Source organism: Scardinius erythrophthalmus (assembly GCF_964197995.2).
Source record: "Scardinius erythrophthalmus genome assembly, chromosome: 21".
Taxonomy (NCBI): domain Eukaryota; kingdom Metazoa; phylum Chordata; class Actinopteri; order Cypriniformes; family Leuciscidae; genus Scardinius; species Scardinius erythrophthalmus.
Window position 1 is genome coordinate 34545939 of NC_138241.1, and position 27419 is coordinate 34573357.

The following is a 27419-nucleotide window of genomic DNA, read 5'->3' on the forward strand; positions in this document are numbered from 1 at the left end:
CAGCCCTTCACCTTCAAATGACCTGGGCTGTGTTTAACTTTAAGATATGCACTCGTGAACTTCCACAAGAACTTCCCCGCCGCCATTTTGAAGGGCGTTCAACTTCGTCAAGTGGGAGAGGGAAGTTTATTTGGACAGACCTTCAATATGTACGCTTCAGGGAGATCCATAGACCATAATGCATCGTGATTGTGACGTCACAGAAGGTCACGCTTAATTTACCGCCATCCCACACAACTTTAAGAGTGACATTTAACCGCATTTAATACCTTGCAGCATCTCTTCTCTTCTCTGATGACGAGGGCGGGGCAACCTGTCACTCACACGAGATCCACCAATAGCAAACCACAACCATCCAACCAATTCCCCACAGACAAAATCAAGCCCCACCCTACATTTTTCTTGTTCGAGAAGCCATTTCACTCGGATATACGTCACAATAGGGGAGAAAAGACTATCGCAACTGTGTTTCTATCGCAAGTGATGTTTCAACACTTTTTATGGGGCCGTGCACTGAAGACACATTCTTGAGTAACTTGCGACAGAACATGCAAGTAAAATAGGCTGTGGATGTCATTTCGTATTAAATTTTAAACACTTTTTGAGAAACTCTATACACACTAAAACATGGACTTCACCAGATGATTCATCAGAGACCTGTGTCTGAAAACTGGCACAGAAAGCTCTGTGACGCACATCTCTCCTGGCAGTGGCCTTTCTCCTTCCTTTGCATTTGGACAAACTGTTATCCAACTGACCCTTGGACCCGTTCATCTCTAGACCTCAGTCCTGCAAAAACTCAACATTTTATTCATATAAGACAAAAGCACAGTTGAGTTGTGTTTGTGAAAGAGGTCTGACCACAGCACATGTAAGAGAATATCTTCACTAATTAATGCAAATGCAATGGTAGATAGATAAATTTTTTATTTGATTGATCTCACATATTAACACTATAGGCTTAACACGAGCACACAACTTTCTCGAGCACTTTTTCTTGCTAAATTCCTTATTTTTATTTCAAATGCAGTGCTTAAAAATGCTTAAAGTGAGATCAAAAATGATAAATTGGGGGGAAAGCTGTTGAGGTTGGCTTAATAGAATTGCATTGGCCATCTGTGATCATTATTTTTTTGCATGCTCCAACAATATTACATGCATTAATGTCAATATGCCTACAAAAAAAAGTTAACAGTTGTGATTCGATTAATAGCATTGCATTGGCCATCTGTGATCATGCTGAACGACTCTTATTTTTTTCCATTTTTTTTATAATACTCGATGCATATGTCAATACTTTTTTTGTGTTTAAGGAATATGTTCATAAAAAATAAATTCTGTCATCATTTACTTTTTAGTCATTCAAAACCTGTCCATCTTTCTTGTTGAACACACAAGAGGTTTTCCAGAATTGCTTGGCAAAAGCATATATTGACCAGGGATTGTCAAGTGCCCCCCCATAAACCCCACCATAACAGTAGTTCATGTGACCACATTCCAAGTCTTCTGAAGTCACATTAAAGCTTTGGGTGAAGAAAAGCCAAATTTATGGTGTTATTCTATCAATATTTATGTTGTTATCCTTTCAAGAGTTGTAGCTCTCAAATTTCATTTGCACAGGAAGGTTTTAGTGAATAACAACATCAATTTAAGTATTTTCCTATTCAAAAATAGAATCATAAATTTTTTTTTTCCTTCTGTGTTCTAAAGAAGACATGCATTTTTTAAAGGCATATTAAGGCACGCTTTTCCATATCTGAGGATAAATTAAACATCTGGAAGCCTGAAAGTGTTGTCAACTCAAATACGAATTTATTTTCCTGTTTAATGGCAAATGTAGACACAGGAAGTACACGTCTCTGAGAGAGGAAAGGTCGGCGCCTCAGTGGCCTCTTTATGGATCTGAAGCTGTCGAAGAGCATTTAAGGCCTGACGAGACTTCATAGGAGCATCATCTCCTCTCCGTGACTCTCACACTCCCTTCCTCCAGTGCGCTTGCTCCGAATCAATAATGCAGGGGTCGATCCATTATGAGACGTGTTAATACATATAATGCATGCATGTATTTAACACACTGCACTATATTGAAGCGCTCATGAGCGCTTGAATGAAATGAAAATGACTTGAGAAATATATTATCAGTAGTTTATCAGTTCCTCCTCTTTTACTTCACGCACTCTTGTACAGCAGACACAATTTCATCAAAGATCGTGTCTCTGTTTTCCTTTGTGACCTGTGGGAGGAAAAACAGACAGCACAACTTAACTGGAATATTACATTTTCTGAAGAAAATGAGAACGGAAAGGATGAGCAATTGTGAAATGAGCGAAAATAAAGGCTGAATTGTTAGTTAAACATCCACTGCAGAAAGTTCCCAGCTCAAGTTTGCATGATTTTTTCCAAGTTGTTTGTGATTAATAAGACTTTTTAAATAATTTCATAGAGTTTGCAAGTTCATAAAGAGCAAGCTCTAGTGGATTAATAACTAGAAAAGCCTTTATCTCGTGATATAGATTCAATTTTTAAGATTCATTACAAACTGTTCACACATTGGCAATAAAAAAAAAGTGATTAAAACATGAAAATTCTTACATTTAGCCCCTTTAAATACTTGTTTTTCAAAACACTTTCAATATGCCGTTACGAAGAATATTGAATAAATAAACGAGTAATTGTGGAATGCATAGAATTTGGTGAACAATGCAAGTTTGAGTCCTGTGGAGCTTCTGTTGATGTGGGCGCAGACTCCATACAGACAACAATCAGCAGTGTAAAGGAATCTGAGTTATCAAGCATCAGATCAGCACACGACACATGTAAACCTGCACTGGTTCACAGCGTATGTTTCCAGACGCCTGGATTCATCACATGCTGGTCTAAACACACTGGACAATGACTCACGGATGAACGCTCAAATGTAGCCACGCTTCCATTTCCCTTTTTGTGCATAATATATCTTATGGGGAAGTTTGCGCATGGCACTTTTGGTGATGAAAATAAACTAAGATTTATGAATTTATTATGTGAAAAAATTCACAATTTCATTAATGTACAGTACTGTGCAAAAGTCTTATGCATGTTAATATCCCTGAGACAAACTAAATCCAGAAGAACTGCGGGAACGTCTCCGAGACGCTTGAAGAAACCTTCCTGCAAAGCTACAGAGCTGTGAAAGCACTGGCACTTGTGTTAAAAAGCTGGAAAGTGAGAATGCTTTCAAAAATAAAATCACAAATTGAATTTATTTATGATTTAACTTCTATTAACTAATTCAAATCAATATATGGTGTAACGACCCTTTGCGTTTAAAACGGCTTTTGTCCAGGTACACTTGCGCATAGTTCTTCAGGAAGCTTTGCAGGAAGGTTTCTTCAAGCGTCTCGGAGACGTTCCCGCAGTTCTTCTGGATTTATTGTCTCAGTTTCTTCTGTTTCTTCATGTAATCACAGACGGACTCGATGATGGTGAGATCAGATCATACTGGCTGTTGTCAGACTCCTTGTGCAGACACAAATCTCACTGGATTATTACAGTTTATGGCAAAAAGAATGTTTGGAAATGTAACTGATATTTCCTACTGACACACTACAGCAAAAGATATAAATAACTAACATGCCTAAGACTTTTGCACAGTACTGTATGACTGGCAAATGTGCATCATATTAAAGGTACACTATATAACTTTTTTGGTTCAAATTTAAACGAGTCAATACATCATCAATCCTTCTACCAAAATGTGTTTTTGTCTTACTCTGATTCACTATGGTAAGCCTATTATACGTGTTTATATATTAGATCTGTCTGGATGGTTTTCGCGGGAAATTGCGTACATACGTCACTCACCCGTGTGTGTCTCGTCATATCCGTAAATAGAGTTGCTCGGGATGCTTTGACGCGTGTCTGGTGTCTGGTGTCGGAGTGGCAGTGGTTAGTTGAGTGAGTGTGTGTGTGTGTGTGTGTGTGTGTGTGTGTGTGTGTGTGTGTGTGTGTGTGTGTGTCTGGTGTCAGAGTGGCAGAGGTTAGTTGAGTGTGTGTGTGTGTGGGAGCGGCAGAGGTTATTTGAGTGTGTGTGTGTGTCTGGTGTCAGAGTGGCAGTGGTTAGTTGAGTGTGTGTGTGTGTGTGTGTGTGTGTGTGTCTGGTGTCAGAGTGGCAGAGGTTAGTTGAGTGTGTGTGTGTGTGTGTGTGTGTGTGTGTGTGTGTGTGTGTGTGTGTGTGTGTGTGTGTCTGGTGTCGGAGTGGCAGAGGTTAGTTGAGTGAGTGTGTGTGTGTGTGTGTGTGTGTGTGTGTGTGTGTGTGTCTGGTGTCGGAGTGGCAGAGGTTAGTTGAGTGAGTGTGTGTGTGTGTGTGTGTCTGGTGTCGGAGTGGCAGAGGTTAGTCGAGTGTGTGTGTGTGTGTGTGTCTGGTGTCGGAGTGGCAGAGGTTGGTTGAGTGTGTGTGTGTCTGGTGTGGGAGTGGCAGAGGTTAGTTGTGTGTGTGTGTGTGTGTGTGTGTTTGGTGTCGGAGTGGCAGAGGTTGGTTGAGTGAGTGTGTGTGTGTGTGTGTGTGTGTGTCTGGTGTGTGTGTGTGTGTGTGTGTGTGTTTGGTGTCGGAGTGGCAGAGGTTAGTTGAGTGTGTGTCTGTGTGTGTGTGTGTGTGTGTGTGTGTTTGTTTGGTGTCGGAGTGGCAGAGGTTGGTTGGTTGAGTGTGTGTGTGTGTCTGGTGTGGGAGTGGCAGAGGTTGGTTGAGTGAGTGTGTGTGTGTGTGTGTGTGTGTGTCTGGTGTGGGAGTGGCAGAGGTCAGTTGAGTGCGTGTCTGTGTGTGTGTGTCTGGTGTCGGAGTGGCAGAGGTTAGTTGAGTGTGTGTCTGTGTGTGTGTGTGTGTGTATGTGTGTTTGGTGTCGGAGTGGCAGAGGTTGGTTGAGTGAGTGTGTGTGTGTGTGTGTGTGTGTGTGTGTGTGTGTGTGTGTGTGTGTCTGGTGTGGGAGTGGCAGAGGTTAGTTGAGTGTGTGTGTCTGTGTGTGTGTCTGGCGTCGGAGTGGCAGAGGTTAGTTGAGTGTGTGTCTGTCTCTGTGTGTGTGTGTGTGGGAGCGGCAGAGGTTATTTGAGTGTGTGTGTGTGTCTGGTGTGGGAGTGGCAGAGGTTAGTTGAGTGTGTGTGTGTGTGTGTGTGTGTGTGTGTGTGTATGTCTGGTGTCGGAGTGGCAGAGGTTAGTTGAGTGTGTGTGTGTGTGTGTGTGTGTGTGTGTGTGTGTGTGTGTCTGGTGTCGGAGTGGCAGAGGTTAGTTGAGTGTATGTGTGTGTGTCTGGTGTCAGTGTGGCAGAGGTTAGTTGAGTGTATGTGTGTGTGTCTGGTGTCAGTGTGGCAGAGGTTAGTTTATGAAGGTAAAACAGTAGCAAAACTCGAGAGCATGTAAATGTGAATTTGAGAACTTGTACAATAAATATTCGTACTTGTACATGAACATTTACACTCACAGCTCCAATGTGAAAACCTGTAAAATAAAAATCTGAAGTTGAATGTTGAAATTTGCACTCGCAAACAATAGTCACAAACCTGTATTCTGAATCTGAAGCTGCAGACAAGTAGACACAAATGTGTAAAATGCCATTCACAGAAATACAACGACAGACACAAACTTGTAATATATATTTTGCGTTTAATCTTACGTTCACATTCGCGGTACTTCCTCAATTAAGCACTTGCAGCTTCTCAAATCTGTCACTGCAATTTCAAATTTCGCGCCTTGACTTTTGCTACTCTTTTCGCGATATATCAGGTGCAAAACTAATTTGTGCACTTGAAACTCAAAGGCGGTGAGAGGGGGGGTCAAAGGAGCCGTTTTATTGGTTGGCACCTAGCCAATGAAATGGGAGTTCGATGATGTCACGAAACCCGCGTGCACTGAAACACTAACATGGCTTAATGCATTAGACTGATATTAAAATAAATAAACGAAATTATCAAACTCAGTAGACACAATGCTAATGCATACTACAGAAAAGCAGATGAGCACAGAATATGACGTAAAACATATGACATATGCCATATATATATATGCCCTATATATATATGGTATATATACCATAGACTGTAAAAGACACACACACACACACACACGTACGTATATATATATATATATATATATATATATATATATATATATATATATATATATATATATATATATATATATATATATATAATTTATTTATGTTTTGTTTGTTTTTGTGTGTCCAACAGTTAGGCTAGGGTGAATATTTAAAACATTTACATTTTTCCAAAGCGACTTACATTGCATATTAAGGTATACATTTTACATTCTTATCAGATAATTTAGGTGCATTTTCATATTGCAATGGAATTGGCACATATATATATATATATGAAGAGTTCAGATGCAAAAGCCTCTAAATGCCATTTGAAATTTTCTTATAGAATGATCATTTTCATCGAACTCGTATATTTAAGTTCAGTAATTTCACTTAAATGATAATTAATAGGTAATCTTCACTGCCATTTAAGTGAAATTATTGAATTTAAATATACGAGCATCTGAACTCTTCATATATATATATATATATATATATATAAGCAAATGTGTGTTCAGTGCAAATAAACTTGCTGCCTAGTGTTTTATTAATAAAGTAACAAATTATGTTTTTTTTATTGTTTTTAATTTTTATTTTATAACTGTTGGTCCATTAAGCCTCATTAAGCGTTTTCTTGGGTTTCGAGGAAAACGTACAATTAAACGCGTTGCGTTCATATTCTGTGCTCAATTTTTTTCTGTATAGGCTATATGGTGTTTCCTGTTTGGTCTTTTAATACCACTGTCTCAATTAAACGCGTTGCGCTCATATTCTGTAAAACTATTCCAGTAAAACTAATGCTATTTCATAAAAATATTTTCCAAGCGTTTTAAAAAATAGCTGATACATATGCATACAAATGTTTGCATTGTGGCTGGCGTTGTTCATTGGTGAGGCATCGACCAATAAAATGACTTCATTCCGACCCCAGCCCCGCCCCCGACTCTGCTCTCGCAAGTCTGCATTTACAAGTGCACGAGTGAGTTTTGCTACAGGCATATCGCAAAAAGAGTAGCAAAAGTCAAAGCGCTAGGATTTGAAGCTGTACTGCCAGATATGAGAGGTTGTGAGTGCCGACTTGTGGTTGTACAACGAAACTGAACTAAAGCACAAAGATAAATGTGTAGTACACAATTGTGCCTGTCATTTTGTTTATGTAAATGACACTTTACACATTTGTAACTATTAATCTGCAACTTCGAATTCAAAACACAGGTGTTCTGAGTATTGTCTGTGTGTGCAAATCGATAGATGCAGCTTTTCACATCAGAGCTGCAAGTATAAATTTCAACTTACAAATACAAATATTAATTTTACAAGTTCTCACATTCAAATTAGCAAGCTCTCGAGTTTTGCTACTGTTTTACCTTCATATTAGTTGAGGGTGTGTGTGTGTGTGTGTGTGTGTGGTGTGGGAGTGTTAGAGGTTATTTTTCACAACGAGCGACAAAAGTTTGACATGATCAGCGAAGTCTCCGGGGAATCACCCGTTTAAAACAAACGCAGACCAGAGGAGAGTCTGCTGGCTAAAACAACATGACACAGCTCGTAATAACACAAGAATCAACATCAGCTTGGCTTTTTGGAGGTGGCGAGAACTGAGGGACTTGAAATGTTGTAAAAGTGACTCAACAGTTTTTATGACTCAACAGGGCTGTTCTTCCCAAAAGCATCGTAAGCATAAGTTGATCATAGAGACCATTGGTGGCAATTGTTCTATGATCAGCTGACAATGCTCATGGGAAACGCAGCCCTGTTGAGTAAGGTGTTTTACTGAACAAATAAACTGCCATATGTAGCTCTCTAACAGAGTTCACTGTAAAGGATTATCTATTGTGAAGGGTCATATTCATCCGCACGATCACGCAGAGCCAAAGCACAACTAAAATATTCTTCCACAAAATGCATGCTTTTCTAACTGCTAGCGGGCCAAAAGGTACATAGAAGTATTTGTTTGTTTGTTAAAACCGTGTAATCCAAATGAATTAACATTTTACATGCAAAACAAATACTTAAATTGTAAATTTAGGCCTAAATATGTTTATGACTATTATAGGGTGATATAAATTCTTTGAAGTAGGAAAAGGATAAGAACAAACTAAAATAAGTTTCCATCTGCAGTATCTCTCTACTGTAAGTTTAAGTGTTGCCTGTAAATGAAAGGTGCCAAGGATGTTTGCATGGAAAATTCCAGTGATGTAAATCACATTTTCACCAAAAATATCTTGACGTCCTGTCGGCTGCGCACTTCCTCCACCAGTGCGAGAGGTTTTCCTTTAGGAACAGGGATGGTGCCCAGGATTGAACAGCTGGAGGCGTCCAGAGTCTGTCTCACCGCACGGATAAACGCTTGGCTGAACAGCTCCATCTTTCCGATCTCATCGATGACAAACACCTTCTTGCTTCCCTCACGCATCTGTTTGATAAGAACACCAGATAATGAAACTTCACATGAAGTAACTCAAATCTAAACATGTTTAACAAACTTTCTGCATGATGTTTTACAGTGTTACTTATTTAGTAATCACCCTTATGTTGTTCCGAACCCGTATGATTTTCTTACTTTTATGAAACACAAAAGTAGACTGTGACCTGTGGCTGCCCAAAAAAATGACAGAAAAGCATTTAATATGATCATAACATGAATTTATTATTGTGTGATGATGTTCCCCTCCTCCACAACTCTCAAATGTCACTCACACTTTCACAATTACATCTTTTAAGTTCGTATTAATATGCATCAATGCCAGAATTATTCTTTTAGTCATGCCATTTCTGGTGTTGATAACTGGTGGTTGTACTTCTATTGTGTCAAATGCATCAGGGTTATTATACTTAACTAAAACTAAACCATTTCGTTACTTGAAGTAAAATAGAAGTTAAAGGGATAGTTCACCCAAAAAATTTAAATTCTGCTATTAATTATTCAAGACTTTCATTCATCTTCAGAACACAAATGAAGATATTTTTGATGAAATCTGAGAGCTTTCTGTCCCTCCATTGACTATACGCAACTACCACTTTGATGCTTCAAAAGTTCATAAAGAGATCGTAAAACTAATCCATATAAATCTGAAGAGACACGATTACTTTATATGATGAACAGGTTGAATTTAGGATTTTATTCACATATAAACATTCATCATCTTTCATGTTGGAGATCAAAAAGATCTTCATTTGTGTTCTGATGATGAACGAAAGTCTTACGGGTTTGGAACGACATGAGGGTGAGAAATTAATGAGAGAATGTTCATTTTTGAGTGAAATATCCCTTTAATGATACTCAAATAACATTAAAGTTCATTCAAAGGTTTCAGGTCTCGTACACGGCACATCCTACGCTAACTAGCAAAGATGATGAACATGAAGGCTCTGGCTCCAGACACACTAAATGTGTCAGTCAGGAATGCATGACTATGGCTCACAGACAGATGAAATATGTGTGTATGATGGTAGCATAGTGGTGAAGATAAGGAAGTTCAAACCTGAAATGACTGAGTGCTGCAAAATTTCCAGTGAATAAGATTTCACCAGAAGAATAAGATCAAATTTGCCTTGATCTGTTGACATATTATAGGTCTTTGCACCATTAAAACATCCTGCCAGTTTCATAGCTTAAAACATCCTCCTCACTATAGACAAACCATTTATTTAAAGGTGCAATGTGTACAATTTAGGAGTATCTATTTTCAGAAATCCATTATAATATACATAACTATGTTTTGAGTGGTGTATTAAGACCTTACAAAATGAACTGTTATGTTTTTATTATCTTAAATAACTGACACCAAGGGTCACCTTACGTGTTAAAGCTGCTCTAAGCGATGTCACGCGTTTTTTAGGCCAAAACATTTTTTTGTCACATCCAGCAAACATCTCCTCACTATCCGCTCGCTGCCTGTCCCCTGAACACACTGTAAAAAAACGCGGTCTCTGTAGACAGCCCAGGCTCCACAAACGGCAAGAAAAACAAACTGGCCCAGCCTGGACCACGAAACATAACAAACAGTGTTCCAGGCAATAACCGACGAGAATGATGTGGATGTGGATGTGGGGGTGGGGGGGTTAGTGCGCGTGCACATGAAGGGGAGGGGGGGAGGGGTGGAGGAGAGAGAAGCATGAAGTGGGAAGTTAGCTAGAGGAGATGTCCTAGACAACGACTAACGTTAAAAATGGTATATTCTTGAGAATTTTGATATGGCCGACACACGACCAAAGAGACGACGTTCCGATGAAATAAATAATTGAATAAATAACAAAGAAGAGGGAAAATAAGAGGGAATGAGCGAAGTCACGAATTTACATCAGAAGGGCTTCCAATCCGACGATTGTCGAGTAGTCGATTGTCGAGTTCACGCGCGTGATCATTGGTAACTAAACATATGCGCGTGAACTCGACAATCGACTACTTTGGACTTCAACCGAAAACAGGATGTAAATACAGGTATGAGCGCTGGCCGAATTAACTTCATTTTTATTCATATCTTTCACATCTACTGCTGTCAGATTCACCCGTGTTAACTCTAAAGGAATCACTCACATGACCTGTGCACTTGTAATGACACATCAAGGATGTTAAGAGGCTAAAAGCAGGTTTAAAACTTGCCCCAATGAAGTCAACAGGTTGCAAATTTTAAAAAGAGGATAACACGGTGTAGGCAACACCGATTTTTGTCGTTGTTCTCTGTACTGACAGCACTCCAAATGTACAAAAAAATGAGCTCAATGTTAAAATTGACCGGAGTTCTCCTTTAATCAAGCTACAAAAATGGCTTGTGTAGATATTGTGGGATCTGTGATGTCACATGGGCAAATACATTTGCATTATGAGCAAGACATCAACGAATAGTTATACATCATTGCACCACAGGCCCCGCCCACTGACGCTCAGTCTCTTAAAGGGATAGTTCACCCAATAATGAAATTTCTGTCATTAATTAGGCTACTCTCCCTCATGTCGTTCCAAAACCGGAAGACTTTCGTTCATCTTTGAAACACAAATAAAGATCTTTTTGATGAATTCTGAGAGCTAACTACCACTTTGAAGCTTTAAAAAGTTCATAAAGAGATCATAAAACTAATCCATATGAATTAAGCGGTTCAGTCCAAATTTTCTGAAGAGACTTGATCGCTTTATATGATGAACATATTGAATTTAGGCTTTTCCTCATTTTTCCCCCAATATTCTGTATATCATACATCAATTTAGATAAGAAAATCCATTATATTTTTAGTATGCATTTACTGTAGTTTGTTTATATCATCCATACGTTTCTGAAAAGAGGGAGTGCCAGACTCTCAAACGACTGAAGATCGACCACGTACTGTCCGACCCTGTGTTCACGTCCACCTGCGGCGGATTCAGAGCTGGGATCAAACAGAGAGTGTGTTAGTGGACGACAACAGCACTAAAAGCGTCTGATTGATGGAGAGACGATACCTGAGTCTGGACAGACGTCCTCGATCACCTGTGAGCGTGACCACATCAAAGCCCACTCTCCTGCCTCTCTCTCGGACCTCCTCTGTGTAGAAACCACTGACAGAGACCCCGGCGGACACCACAGCCTCACACACACTCTTCACCAGAGTCGTCTTACCCACACCTGGTGGAGAAAAACACTTCATTGTGGGGTAATTTGCTCTCACCTTGAATGGTTTTATTTGGTGATAATGACGTCTGACTAGGGGTGTAATGATACCCTCATGTCACGAGATATCATGATACTGAACTCACGATATGATATTATTGCCATACTCTGAGACATATGATAAAAGGTTTTAACTGTTGATTAAAATGCTGATTTTGATTTTACATTGTGTGTGTAAATGAATAGGCTTGGACTGGAAACCCAAAGCACAGGACAATAGAGACACCAGAATAACAATATTCATGATTCTGAAGCTGAAAATACAGAATTATTTTAGACGAATATGCTTGCACTGTCACTGACTAGATATAGTTAAATTAATGTAGGCCACTTTTTACTAGAAATATCAGACATTTGGCATTATCAGGACACACAAATATTCCCCCATTGGATTATTATACATTATATTCAACATTATTTATAGTAGTTTACAGTAATTTCACAGTAATTTTTATTTTGGGTGAACTATCCAAGACACATATTGTTACACCCCTATGTCTGACTGTAAATTACAGAGCTCCTAAAGGGATCTGGTGAAGGAAAAAAAAAATGACATGGGAGGAAAAATTATTTGGCAATGCTTTCGCATTCTCTCATCTCACATAAGTTTTGTCTTCCACAGTTGGATGAACAGGTTTTGCGAGCAAACACAACGTTTTTCGGGGGAACGCAACTATTTTGTGAGCGAACTCAACGCAAAATTTTCTTGGGGGTAGTATGCAAAACATCTGCGAGAGAATGCAAAAGTGCTTATTTTTCCTCCCATCTCATATTTTTTTTCCCACCACCCTGTCCTCTTAGGGGTTCTGTAGTAAATGATCTTGCCGCATGGCTATTTAACAGATAAATTAATACATGCACATATTAATTGACTGATGAAATGCCAATTTAAAAATATTTCATGTAAGAAGGAAAATGCTGTGAAGTGATATTCTAGACCAATAATGTATGAAATTGGTTGCTTGAGTTAGTGGTCAGAATACTGTGATTGATTAATATCAATATAATTAATTGTGATTTAATTTAAGTATCTATATTTATTATTTATCTCAACGTATTTATGAAAACTGTTTGTCTTAATGACTCTGAAGTACAATGTCTATTAAAAGACATCAAAGAGACAACAAACCTCTCTCTCTCTGTCATTTACTGCTAAGTTTTTAAACTGCTTACATTAAATTGATTAATATAATTAATTTGCATATTAAAGTAGTACATATGCCACTGCTATCATTGCTGTACTGTGGTAATTCTGTCAAAGCTCAGAGGGCTGTTGATGTGTTAAGTTTATTATTCCACAATTAATAGTATATTAAATCATATTTAACAACATGCAAAACGAGTCCTTATCTCTAAAAGCATGTCGTCTATACTTTCTTTAAGTGTAAATGCTTAAAGAACTAAACTTTCTTTAAGTGTAAACGCGAATATATTTCGCGTTTATTCACATTTCCATGGCACGCAGAACAAGATGCACGGCTTTTTTGTGTTTACTTCGTAAATATCTGATGCATTTTACCGGGAACGCCAGTCAGGAACACGTGCTTCATCATTCACAGATGATTCTTGCTGCTTTAGTTCAGTTCAGGTTCAGGGGCCGTATTCACAAAGCATTTTATCTTACCACTAGGAGTACTCCTAAATCGCACTAAAAGATTTTAGCTAGGAGTTTTCTCTTAAAAGTTATTCATAACGCCTTTCAGACCTACTCTTAGTAAAGAAAAATGACAACTCCTAAAGTAAGAGTGAGTCTTCGTTGCTATGGATGACGTCATTACTCATGCACGAGCTTGACTGAAGTGACCACCTTGATTGGCTGATGATTGTAACGCGGGAATGATTCCAAACACCTCCCCTACGATGATGAGTGACAGGTGACCGGTCTGAGAATGCGTGCGCTACACAAGTAGTGCGAAGGACGGAACATGATGAATAACTGAATAAATAGCCTAAATGAATAAAGAGTAAGGCAAAACAAATAGCCTAGCCTAATGAAACATATGGATTGATGCAATATCTTTGCAATATTATTGAATTAATCTGTCACATATGCCTCTGCCTATGTTTGCAAAGAGAAGAACATTTTAATTTGATTCACAATGAAACGATACAATTAGTTTACATGCAATGAGTAGCCTAGTTTTGGTTGTTGTTGGTGGCGTTATTATATTGCATAGTTATGCCTACAATACAAAATTGTTCCCTCGCGATTGGACGCTCCTGTAGCCGCCGCATACACATTTCAAAACATCGCAACGTGAAATGCCACAAAAAGCAGTTTGTGAATAGCTCTTAGTAAGTTAGGAGTCCTCTCGACTTCTTTTAAGCTGTCCCAGGCTTAGGTGCTACTTTTAGGGCTAAAATGCTTCGTGAATTACTCTTAGTGAAAAAAATTAGGAGTACTAAAGTTAGGAGTGGCACGCCCATTATTTTTAGGAGTTGCTCCTAAATTCGCCAGTTAGGAGCTACTTTTAGCCTTAAAATTCTTTGTGAATACGGCCCCTGGTCAGGATCCCACACACTTATCAGTATCACTGCTACTTCCGGGAGCAGAGTTATGACGCAGGCGCAGAGGAGTCACGCGCCCGAGCGACTCAAGTAAGTTAGTTTATAAATAAGGAATAATGTGTCTTGAGCAAGTTAATTGAGCAAGAATTTATTCCTTCACCACGAGGAACATTAAATCATCTGCTATTTTCATGAAAAAAAAAAAAAAAAGAGATTTATTTTACTCTGAAAGAATTTATTCTCAAAGAGGTTTAAAGGAAAAGCAGAAATCAGAAATAATAAATTGTACTATACTATTTATAGGATTTAATACTATATTAATTTATAGTTTCGTCTGATTATCTGCACTTTCTTTTTAATTCATGCTGTTAAAAAGCCCAAAACTAAAACCAATCGCAGTTTAATTTATAATTACTATTTTATTTCAAGTTAAACAATAGAGAATGTGGAGGTGGTTTTGTGCCAATAACTAAGAAATAATACTATTTTATTATTTTCCACCTATTGACATCACCTATTGAAATGTGTTTTTTTTTGTTTGTTTTTTCATTTATTTGTTTTGTATTTCACACACACACACACACACACACACACACACACACACACACACACACACACACACACACACACACACACACACACACACTATATATATATGAAGAGTTCAGAAGCAAAAGCCTCTAAAATTTTCTTCTAGAATGATCAGTTTTATCAAGCTTGTATGTTTATGTTCACTTTAATGGCAATGAAAATTACCTATTAATTGTCATTTAAGTGAAACTACTTAACTTAAATATACAAGCTTGATAAAAACTAGATGTACCGCATTGCGGTACAAAATATGACCGCCGCTCAGGCCTGCACTGGCTTTCCACAAAAATAAATGACGTGGAGTAATTTGGCTGTATTGCGTGTTTATGTATATACCTAAAAAAAGTAATAGTATGTGCATGTCTGTCTGTGTGTGTGTGTGTGTGTGTGTGTGTGTGTGTGTATGTGTGTGTGTGTTTGTGTATGTGTGTGTCTGTGTGTGTGTGTGTGTGTGTGTCTGTGCGTGTATGTATGTGTGCGTACATGTGTGCACGTGTGTGTTTGTGTGTGTGTGTCTGTGCATGTGGATTTGTATGTGTGTGTATGGGTGTGTGTCTGTGCGTGTGGATGTCAGTGTGTGTGCATGCTTGCGTTTCTTTGTATTCCTGCATGTGTGTGTGTGACAGTATCATCCTAAACCAGCAACCCTTCGCTCAACAGCACCATCTACAGGCCGATGAGTGTACAGTCACTAAATGTGCACATAAATGAATTTATTTTATACCCCCCCATGGATGAAATTCTACAAAACTTAGCAGAGGATACCCCCAGAGGATGTCAAGTTAATCATACACATGAAATATGGTGCAGTTCTGAACATCTCCACTGAAGATAGGGGCGATTAAAGCAGAATAATATTGCATTTTCATTTTTTATGGGAGGGGCGCAAATCACAAATGAGTGATTATGGGCTAGGTTGATGTGGGCCCTTAAGAGCAACATACCATAAAAATTTCTTCATCCTCGTTGCCACGGTTCAGGTAGTTATTTAGGAAAAACTGCATTTTTTTGGGTTTGGGGGGGCCCAGCGCGGGGGGGGGAGTGGCCCCCGGGGACCAAACGGAATTTTTCCGTAGAAGTCTAGTGGGGCTACATGCCCACCAAATTTCATGTTCCCCGGTGCTTCGGTGTCCCTGGTATCGTTGACGAAAAATTTACGGGGGCCCCAGCTCAGGGGGGGAAGTGGCCCCCGGGGACCAAACGAAATTTTTCCGTAAAAGTCTAGTAGACCAACATAGCATAAAAATTTCTTCATCCTCGGTGCCACGGTTCAGGCAGTTATTTAGGAAAAACTGCATTTTTTTGGGTTTGGGGGGGCCCAGCGCGGGGGGGGAGTGGCCCCCGGGGACCAAACGAAATTTTTCCTTAGAAGTCTAGTGGGGCTACATGCCCACCAAATTTCATGTTCCCCGGTGCTTCAGTGTCCCTGGTATCGTTGACAAAAAATTTACGGGGGCCCCAGCGCGGGGGGGGGGAAGTGGCCCCCGGGGACCAAACGAAATTTTTCCCTAAAAGTCTAGTAGACCAACATACCATAAAAATTTCTTCATCCTCGGTGCCACGGTTCAGGTAGTTATTTAGGAAAAACTGCATTTTTCTGGGTTTGGGGGGCCCAGCCCGGGGGGGGAGTGGCCCCCGGGGACCAAACGAAATTTTTCCTTAGAAGTCTAGTGGGGCTAAATGCCCACCAAATTTCATGTTCCCCGGTGCTTCGGTGTCCCTGGTATCGTTGACGAAAAATTTACGGGGGCCCCAGCGCGGGGGGGGAAGTGGCCCCCGGGGACCAAACGAAATTTTTCCCTAAAAGTCTAGTAGACCAACATACCATAAAAATTTCTTCATCCTCGGTGCCACGGTTCAGGTAGTTATTTAGGAAAAACTGCATTTTTCTGGGTTTGGGGGCCCCAGCGCGGGGGGGGGAGTGGCCCCCGGGGACCAAACGAAATTTTTCCTTAGAAGTCTAGTGGGGCTAAATGCCCACCAAATTTCATGTTCCCCGGTGCTTCGGTGTCCCTGGTATCGTTGACGAAAAATTTACGGGGGCCCCAGCGCGGGGGGGGAAGTGGCCCCCGGGGACCAAACGAAATTTTTCCGTAAAAGTCTAGTAGACCAACATACCATAAAAATTTCTTCATCCTCGGTGCCACGGTTCAGGTAGTTATTTAGGAAAAACTGCATTTTTTGGGGTTTGGGGGGGCCCAGCGCGGGGGGGGGAGTGGCCCCCGGGGACCAAACGAAATTTTTCTTTGAAAGTCTAGTGGGGCTACATGCCCACCAAATGTCATGTTCCCCGGTGCTTCGGTGTCCCTGGTATCGTTGACGAAAAATTTACGGGGGCCCCAGCGCGGGGGGGGAAGTGGCCCCCGGGGACCAAACGAAATTTTTCCCTAAAAGTCTAGTAGACCAACATACCATAAAAATTTCTTCATCCTCGGTGCCACGGTTCAGGTAGTTATTTAGGAAAAACTGCATTGTTTTGGGTTTGGGGGGGCCCAGCGCGGGGGGGGGGGAGTGGCCCCCGGGGACCAAACGAAATTTTTCCTTAGAAGTCTAGTGGGGCTACATGCCCACCAAATTTCATGTTCCCCGGTGCTTCGGTGTCCCTGGTATCGTTGACGAAAAATTTACGGGGGCCCCAGCGCGGGGGGGGAAGTGGCCCCCGGGGACCAAACGAAATTTTTCTGTAAAAGTCTAGTAGACCAACATACCATAAAAATTTCTTCATCCTCGGTGCCACGGTTCAGGTAGTTATTTAGGAAAAACTGCATTTTTTTGGGTTTGGGGGGGCCCAGCGCGGGGGGGGAGTGGCCCCCGGGGACCAAACGAAATTTTTCCTTAGAAGTCTAGTGGGGCTACATGCCCACCAAATTTCATGTTCCTCGGTGCTTCGGTGTCCCTGGTATCGTTGACGAAAAATTTACGGGGGCCCCAGCGCGGGGGGGGAAGTGGCCCCCGGGGACCAAATGAAATTTTTCTGTAAAAGTCTAGTAGACCAACATACCATAAAAATTTCTTCATCCTCGGTGCCACGGTTCAGGTAGTTATTTAGGAAAAACTGCATTTTTTTGGGTTTGGGGGGGCCCAGCGCGGGGGGGGAGTGGCCCTCGGGGACCAAACGAAATTTTTCCTTAGAAGTCTAGTGGGGCTACATGCCCACCAAATTTCATGTTCCTCGGTGCTTCGGTGTCCCTGGTATCGTTGACGAAAAATTTACGGGGGCCCCAGCGCGGGGGGGGAAGTGGCCCCCGGGGACCAAATGAAATTTTTCCGTAAAAGTCTAGTAGACCAACATACCATAAAAATTTCTTCATCCTCGGTGCCACGGTTCAGGTAGTTATTTAGGAAAAACTGCATTTTTTTGGGTTTGGGGGGGCCCAGCGCGGGGGGGGAGTGGCCCCCGGGGACCAAACGAAATTTTTCCTTAGAAGTCTAGTGGGGCTACATGCCCACCAAATTTCATGTTCCTCGGTGCTTCGGTGTCCCTGGTATCGTTGACGAAAAATTTACGGGGGCCCCAGCGCGGGGGGGGAAGTGGCCCCCGGGGACCAAACGAAATTTTTCTGTAAAAGTCTAGTAGACCAACATACCATAAAAATTTCTTCATCCTCGGTGCCACGGTTCAGGTAGTTATTTAGGAAAAACTGCATTTTTTGGGTTTGGGGGGGCCCAGCGCGGGGGGGGAGTGGCCCCCGGGGACCAAACGAAATTTTTCCGTAGAAGTCTAGTGGGGCTACATGCCCACCAAATTTCATGTTCCCAGGTGCTTCGGTGTCCCTGGTATCGTTGACGAAAAATTTACAGGGGCCCCAGTGCGGGGGGGGAAGTGGCCCCCGGGGACCAAACGAAATTTTTCTGTAAAAGTCTAGTAGACCAACATACCATAAAAATTTCTTCATCCTCGGTGCCACGGTTCAGGTAGTTATTTAGGAAAAACTGCATTTTTTTGGGTTTGGGGGGGCCCAGCGCGGGGGGGGAGTGGCCCCCGGGGACCAAACGAAATTTTTCCTTAGAAGTCTAGTGGGGCTACATGCCCACCAAATTTCATGTTCCCCGGTGCTTCGGTGTCCCTGGTATCGTTGACGAAAAGGTGACGGGGAAAAAAAAAAAAAAAAACTTTGACAATCCCTATATGACCGCTTTCGCTAGCTACGCTAGCGGTGGTCATAATGATCATTCTAGAAGAAAATTTCAGATGGCACTTAGAGGCTTTTGCATCTGAACTCTTCATATATATATATAATTTATAATAAGACAAACTTTTATGCTAGATGCGATTAATCGATTTGCTAGCACTAATATTTATCAAATACAACATTGCTGTTACAAGGCATCGTTTTTGTATAAAAAGCATGAAGCATCTCATTTAAAACAAATATTCATTCAATATAATCCGCATTCCCATTTTATCCATATTAATTGACTTTACATTGATTCATTAATCATTTACTAATATATTCAAGGTTCTGCTTTAGAAACAACAACTGTTTATTGCTGTAAAAATTGGTTTCTCACAAACAATTACAAATATTTTAATTAATAATAAAACCATTAAATATTTATTGAAGCTGTATTTGAACACACAAATAACTGTGCCAATGAATGAATATGCATGTAAAAACATATTATTCCTATTGAATTGAACTAATATAAAGACGACGTTTGCTGGTGTCTGGCGTTAACTCTTCTCCTCTTGCAATACATCAGATCAACACGTCAGTCTAATCACAGTGTGTATCCTGGAAGTTTGTTGAAGACCAGTTCTGAAATGTGATGGCAGTTCTTGTCCAGTCCCAGAGAGCCCAGTCTGTCCCGTTCCTCTTCAGCGCCTGAACTGGACTTCAGCACAGGCAAATCCGAGTCCTTTGACTCCCGGCTAAAAGTCCTGCTCTTCTCGTCAGAGTCACTGCCAAAGCTCTGGGATTTCCTCCGGACAGATGAAGCGTGAGATCCAGGTCTTCGTCGTCTAACGCTTGAGGACACGAACTCATCCTCACTGTCGTCTGAAGACAGACTCAGAGCCGAGGTCTGCACACGCGGGCGGATGACATGTGTGCCTTTGACTGAGCGTTGAGGAGATTTCTCCGCTTTGATAGGAACCGGAAGACCTTTATTGTGACTTCTGGCACTTGAAGCACTCGAAGCGCTGTTTGTTTTACGCCGGTGTGGTTCTGGACTGCTAAGCGGGTCAGGTGAGTATCCGTCGGTCGTGTTGAGGCTGGTGAAGTCGTCCTGATACTCTTCATTGCTCAGGCTTGACCTGTGAGGACGGCTGCTCGCTCCACTATCTTCCCTGATGCTTTCTTTAAAGCTCTGGATCTGACTCAAATCTGAGTTTGGACGGATGTCTGAATACTGACTGAGCGCACTTGGAATCTGAACTCCAACTTTTTTGCGTTTCTCAGTCAAAGTCGTCTCTGTGAAGGATGCAACATTACTTTCATTTGAACTTGGTCTTGTTTGTGATTTTGATGCTGTTTTAACTGGTGTTGGATCCGTTTCAAAACTGCTAACTAATGTAGTTTCATTTAAGTTGACATCTCTGTAAACTGACTTACGAACACGCTTATGGTCAGATGACGCCTGTGTTTTTGACTGGTCCTGTTTTATGTTCTGGTATTCGATGCATTCGTGCCGTTTGGTAAGACCTGGTTTGACCAGCTTGAGTCTGAGACGAAAAGTGTTTGTCAAGCCATATTTAAGCATCCTCTTAGGTTGCAACTTTTCTTCATTCTTCTTTGCACTCTTCACTGATTTGATCTTGCATTGTCCAGGTCTCTGTTTAGGACTAGCTTTGATAGTTTTCTGATACTCGGGTGCTGACGGATCTGATGTGTACAGCCACGCCAGGTTAGGATGGATGGATAACGGCTGCTGGTGTGGCATCTCTCCGTGAAGCTGTGATAGTTCAACTAATAAAGCATTCAGCAGCGGTAACTGCCTGATAACGTTCCCAAGTGGAGCTGAATCCGTCTCTTTATGCTGTGATCCTGGAGTTAAAGCTGGCTTACTCAATCTTTCCACATTTGCAGATGTTATCTCTGGAACATCATGCATGACAGATGATTCTTCATTATTTCCATCTTCTGGATCCTCTAGATTAAGACTCCCCATTGCTGCATGTAACCCTGTAAAGCCTGACATATGAAATAATAGTCAGAACAGATTGCATATTTGATTTTGTCATATCTGAAACATCATGCTTTTATGGCTCATATAGTGAAAAATGGCACTCATTACTCAGGGAGGAAAAGGAACCAAACAACAAAAATATGCAATTTGGTGCAGATGCTGATATTTATATGGACAAAAAGTAAGATGAAATTCTGAAGCTTGTAATGTAAATCAATCAGATTTTATAACATTATAGCAGACTACATACATAAAATGCATATAAATATCAGTCATCGGTGCTGATGGACACTTACTTAATACTTAAAAGTATGAGCTATCAATCAGAGGTCATATAAAACAGCTTTTCAGCAAAGTTTTGCCCCTGGTTTCACAGATAAGGCTTAAAGGGTTAGTTCACCCACAAATGAAAATTATCCCATAATTTACTCACCCTCAAGCCATCCTAGGTGTAAATTACTTTCAGTCGAACACAATCAGAGTTATATTAAAAATATCCTGGCTCTTCTCAGCTTTATAATGGGAGTAAATAGAGTTTTTGATGCCCAAAAAAGCGCATCATCCATCATAAAAAGTAATCCATCCGACTCCAGGGGCTTCTGAAGCGTTTGTCTAAGAAAAATATACTTTATAAACTATAATCACTGGCTTCTGGTAACGACCGTACACAAGTCTAGTTCCGGCGGAAGAGTGACCTCTGACCCAGGAGTCGTATGGATCACTTTTATGAAGGATAATGCGCTTTTTGGGCTTCAAAATCTAAGTCACCATTCACTCCCATTATAAAGCTGGGGAGAGCCAGGATATGTTTTAAAATATAACTCTGATTGTGTCTCTGAAAGAAGAAAGTCATATAAACTTTAGGATGAGTAAATGATGGGATAATTTTCATTTTTTGGGGGTGAACTAACCCTTCAAACCCAGTCCCGGACTAAAATGCATGTTTGATGCTGTTTTAACTGAAAGCAACATATCTTAAAATGAGTCAGTGCCATTGTTTTGCCTCATGATTCACACCAGTGAACATTTATAATACACATTTATAAAAGCTACTTGAATTGAACTAAGGCCTAATCTAAACCCTGTCTGTGAAACCAGGGTCCAGTTTCACAAAGCTATTTTAGACCGGCCTATAGTGTTAGACAAGTCTAAAATTCGCTCATAGACTAGTCTAATGCAAGTTAGACTGTTTCACAAAAATAAAGACTGACTTAATTTAGACAAAAATTAGACACCTTACCCCCAGGCTAACTTAGGTCTAAGACTCTGTTACCTTGGCAACCAGCAGTAACAATCAGTTACATTACAAACAGCCCAAAGAAAAGGGAAAATGGCTCATAATTTAAACATTTCTTCTTGTTACTACATTCTCCGCTAAATTTCCCAAGTAAAATGTCCTTGTAACTGTTATACTCCTCCAACAAACACATTTTTTCCGCTGGGGTAAACTGCACTGAGCGGTTGAATGCACTTACTCGATCCGCCATGTTTTTTGTTTTGAAAAGTGTCTTATTTTACCCAGAATGCACTGCTGTGTAGTCCTACTTAAGATAGTCAGAGTCTTCAGTGCTTTGTGCAACGGTCTGATTTTGATGTCTATCGTGAAGTCTGACTATCTACTATCTAAGCCATAGTCAAAGTCTATCTTTGTGAAATCAGCCCCAGGCCTTAATAATATTGATAATTTAGAGCCTTTAGAAATCCATTTATAAACTATAACACTGTAAGCTAAACATCCTACTTGTCCTCTCCTGTTGGTTCTTCGGGCCAGAGCTGTAAAACAGGGGTGGAGGACAGAAAGTGGTGTGTTCTTGTGCTTCTTCAGACCACGAGACGCTCTGTTCAGTCTGAGTGAACGCTGGAAGCCCTGGCTGCTTGTCTTCTGATACCACTATATCAGCTGACCATTCATCTTGTGAGAGAACATAACCAGGATTGTTCTCAGACATCTCATTTTTTCCAGTGTACACCACACTTTTACATTCTGCATGCACTGGCGGGAGTTCTTCTCCTTTTCCATGGGTCAGGCCGACTTCATAGACTCTGTTATCTGGGATATGAGGGATTAAATTTGCTCCTAGACTTGCAATCTTATAAGCCAGAGAAATGGCACCGATGCTGTTTCCCATCAGATTGCAGATTGGGGTGAACAGTCTCTCTCCATGAGCGCTCGGAGTGCCAATGCCATGTTTACCCACATCCAGTTTAATTCTCTCCAGCACTTTAGCCAGGGATATCAAGGAGCTTCCTATAAGTTTGGGAATCTCATCTTTTACATCCAGTACCATTGCGTAGAGAGGGGTGTTTAGGAGATGGGTGTGTAACGAGTGCAAATTCATCTTAAAAAGACAGGATTTGCCTTTATGGAAGGAATACTTCCGATTGTCTCCATCGTCGGGTTGAGATAAAGCCTCAGGTGATACGCACAGGTCAGTATAGCCTGATTTAGATGAGAGATTCTCTTGTCCTGATTGGTATATGAGAAGTGTGGGGAAATCTAACAAGCGGACTCCCACTGCAAGATCCAAAACATTGCCACGTGATCCATCGACGCGGACGTAATCGATCACCAGCTCTAATGAGAAGAGAGTTTCTAGCGTTGATGACATGCTCCTTCATATACGCATTTACATATAAATAATCATTTTAAAGCACAAGATTATCTATAACGGAGATGAAACGGCACCAGGAAGTGAGTGTGTGAGTTTGAGAGCGTCGCATCGCCTAGCAACGACATCGGCTCAGGATTGACACGTCACTGGCACCGTGGGATTCTGGGAGATGTAGTTGATTTATATTATATTATATTATATTATATTATATTATATTATATTATATTATATTATATTATATTATATTATATTATATTATATTATATTATATATATGTATTATAGTGTTTTGTTCAGAAGTAAAATGCTATTAAAGCCTATATTATTACTAAGTATAATACTACTGATAGATAAGTGGAAATCTGTTCTACTTATTTTCTTTTTTATACTCTGATACCTAAATTATTATTTTCTTATTTTATGGTTTGCATAATTTACACATTGGTACATACACTTGGTAACGTGTTGATAATGAATGGAACATTTCTATTGGTGTTGTTCTGTGGTTGTTAATAATAATAATAATAATAATAAATGTATAAATAATAATAATAATTATAAAATAATAATTTTTATTTTTAATATTATTTATAATATTGATATGTATTCTTCGTCTTCTTCTTCTTCTCCTTATTATTATTATTATTATTATTATTATTATTAACAACAACCACAGAACAACACCAACAGAAATGTTCCATGCATTATTAACAATATTGCATCAAAAGTATTGCATAGCTACACATGAACCTGTGGTCAGTCAGTGTGAATCGTTATTTATTTAGTCTTTTTTTCTTTGCATGTTAATATAAGGTGAAAAATATTGTTAGTATAATTATTAAATAGACAATATTCTTTAAAAGTGCACTAAAACATGTAATGAAGTTACCTTCACAATACACACTCACACACACACAAACAAAACAGTAATATTGTGAAATATTATTGCATTTTAAAATAATGGTTTTCTATTTTAATATACTTTAAAAAGAAAATGTATTCCTGTGATCAAAGCTACATTTTCAGCATCATTACTCCAGTCTTCAGTGTCACATGATAGAAATGTTTATGTGTTATATGTAAAAAAAATAATAATGTTTCCAAACTTTTGACTGGCACTATAAATTAATTCAAGCATTATAATCTCAATCTGGTTTGTTTCAAAATCCTAATTTGTTTTTAAAACAAAGAGAATCTATAAAGTAGATTTTGCCTCAGTCTTCCAGTTGGGGCCACTATAACTCCAGGTTCAGTTCATAGTTGTTATTAAACTGAAATCCAAGAATATTTAATTCTTAAATACCCAAACAGCAAACAACATCATTTTAAATGACCCGGTGTGAAAACTATAAAGGTATCTGAAATACCTTCACTGAAAAGTCTATTTACCATGGTATATTCTTGTCCACTCGTGTGAACAAGTGCGTGGGCGGAGTTTGGCAACAGCTCGTCCAATCAGCTGTTGCGGGGGGGCGTGGCCACAGACCGGCTTCACGCGATCCGAGCAAACGGCAGTATTTTGGATAGAGTGAGTGGAGGGTGAAGATAGCGGCTGCTCCGACAACATACAAGTGTTTCTGTATGGAATATGATCAAATCACTGGCTTTGTATTGTAAAGGAATTAGACTGGCGTTCATCTGCACATCATGGGACTTTCTTTAACTCGGAATGCTGAAGGTAAGGTCCACTTGTGCCGTTACTACTCACTTACTGACGTATTGTGTTGTGATTTTTGTAAGAATAGCGTCCGTTGAAAAACTACAGTGATTGAGTTTCTTTTAGTTCAGTAAACAAGTTTCAGTTTTTGTGATATAAACCCTTATTTTGTTACTTACAGTCTAGTGAGCTGCGGCGTCATAGTCGCGTGTTGCAGGTTTGGTCGTTTTGGGCGCGTTCCTTGTTGTCAACGGTAATGATGCCCAGAAATGATGATGTTTGATTGACAGCTAATTAGGTATTTAAAAAGTCCTACTGTTTGGGAGGTTTTTCATTGTTGTCTATTATGCGCGTCCTTGAAACAATACTGAGAACTCAGGTGAAGATATCACACATATGCATGTATTAGACACATGCACTTTGTCATTTTGTTTATTTATTGTCTTTATCATGGACTGTGGAGTTATCAGGTTCAAATGCAGCCCAGGGACTGTGCTTTAAATAACACAAAGGCAGTCAAAATAAAGTTGATTTTAAACACAGGCTGTCAGAAATCCACTAGAGGGCTCTTGAATGTTCTTATGGATCAACAATCCAGTTACATGATGATGGGATTGTCAAATTTTCTTTATTGAAGTGATTATCTGTACCACATATTTTTAATCAGAATTAGGAATTTTAAGATGATTTAATGGCAGTTTTTATGTATAGTGCTTGAGTGACAAATGACAGATTGTATACTAGGCTACTTGATATGAGATGATATTTGAGTATATTTATCGATTTTTGAACAACACTCGCACATGGATGATCATATTTGTGGGTCTTTGGTATTGTATATTAAAACCCCCTGCTTTAGGCCTTGATCAATAACAAAAGTACATGCTAAAGAAATATAGTTCACCCAAAAATGAGAATGATGTCATCATTTACTCACTTTGTTCTAAACCTGTATGAGTTTCTTTCTTCTGTTGAACTAAAAAGATATTTTGAAGAATGTTGGTAACCAGATAGTTATGACTTCCACAGTAGGAAGGAATACTGGAACTGTTTGATTATTGACATTCATTGAAATATCTTCTTTTATGTTCAGAAGAAGAAAGAAATTCATACAGGTTTGGAGCAACATAATAATAAATTATTATAGAATATTCATTTTTTGTGTGAACTATCACTTTAATGGAATAGGCTTATATGTTTTTGGACATGCACCATGGTAATTTCATGGTATTCTTCTTCTATGTACCATTGAAAATGAATATGGTAATGATGCACTGCAATATCACATTACCATATCTGAAACCATTACTCTACCATTGTATGGTATTTCTTTGTAAGGGAAGGAACAGCTTCCTCTTAGTTAATAATGAGCTGTCATTTTTTATTCTGCTCTAAACAAAGAAATGATCAGAAGTGTTCTAGTATCTGTGAACAGTGTAGATATTAATGCAGGAGTCTTTGTGCTGTGCCACTCAAAGGACTTCGGTATGAGTGTTTTCTCTGTCTTCTGGACAGCCAGCTCGTATCAGATTATGGTCAGATAATTGCACATTTGATTAGACAAGTTACACAGCCGAGTCCTTGTGCGGTGCGGTGTCAAGGGTAATAAAGCCATTTTCTTTATAGCCGTATCAGTAATAATACGTGGGGGACACGGACTGGAGGAAATCCTTCTGATGGTCAGTTCTTTCCCACCAGCACACAAAATTACATCCCTGTCTCTGAGGATGAAAACCACATGGAAAGCCTATATTCGTAGATAGGTTCTAGTTTAATAAACAGAGACAACTGTGTGTGAACTATCAGAATGTTTATTTCCCTGAAAAGTGGTTTGGTTGCAGATTGTGGGGGGAAAAGCATTATTAAAGTGCCCCTGCTATGCTTTTTTGAATATACTTTTCATGCAGTGTGTAACATAGCTGATTGTAAATGTTAAAGGCTTGCAGTTTAAGTGCTGCTCAACAATTAAAGTTGTTTTTTAAATGAGAGAATCGATTCTGAACTGCTGAAATGAGACGTCAGTATTTTGAAGGGGTGGTTTAATGCCTTTTTCACAGGATGTAAAATAAGTCTGTGATGTCCCGTGTGTATGTGAAGTTTTAGCTCAAAATCCCCCACAGATATTTTTATATAGCATGTTAAAGTTGTCATTTTCTGAGGGTGAGCAAAAACGCACTGTTTTTGTGTCTGTCCCTTTAAATGCAAAT

At 39.8% G+C, this 27419-nt stretch overlaps 3 protein-coding genes across 10 annotated transcripts in view; 1 reads left to right on the top strand and 2 right to left on the bottom strand.

Moving 5' to 3' along the window:
- Positions 1 to 1602: 1602 nt before the first annotated feature.
- Positions 1603 to 13311, bottom strand: ntpcr (nucleoside-triphosphatase, cancer-related). The gene is made up of 5 exons (XM_081350208.1): positions 13236 to 13311; positions 11509 to 11671; positions 11339 to 11435; positions 8284 to 8484; positions 1603 to 2233 (listed from the first exon to the last, which is right to left on the bottom strand). The coding sequence occupies exons 1-5, from the start codon at positions 13267 to 13269 to the stop codon at positions 2165 to 2167; spliced, it is 564 nt and encodes a 187-aa protein (XP_081206334.1). The 5' UTR covers positions 13270 to 13311; the 3' UTR covers positions 1603 to 2164.
- A 5969-nt stretch (positions 13312 to 19280) lies between these two features.
- map10 (microtubule associated protein 10) lies at positions 19281 to 23710 on the bottom strand. Its single transcript, XM_081350866.1, has 2 exons — positions 22686 to 23710; positions 19281 to 20949 (listed from the first exon to the last, which is right to left on the bottom strand). The coding sequence occupies exons 1-2, from the start codon at positions 23551 to 23553 to the stop codon at positions 19538 to 19540; spliced, it is 2280 nt and encodes a 759-aa protein (XP_081206992.1). The 5' UTR covers positions 23554 to 23710; the 3' UTR covers positions 19281 to 19537.
- A 1366-nt stretch (positions 23711 to 25076) lies between these two features.
- Positions 25077 to 27419, top strand: part of LOC308682282 (signal-induced proliferation-associated 1-like protein 2) — a 146226-nt gene continuing 143883 nt past the window's right edge. For all 8 annotated transcript variants that reach the window (XM_081351915.1, XM_081351917.1, XM_081351919.1 and 5 more), the window contains exon 1: positions 25077 to 25233. The gene's annotated coding sequence lies outside the window, so the exon portion shown is untranslated. The remainder of the gene's footprint in view (positions 25234 to 27419) is intronic.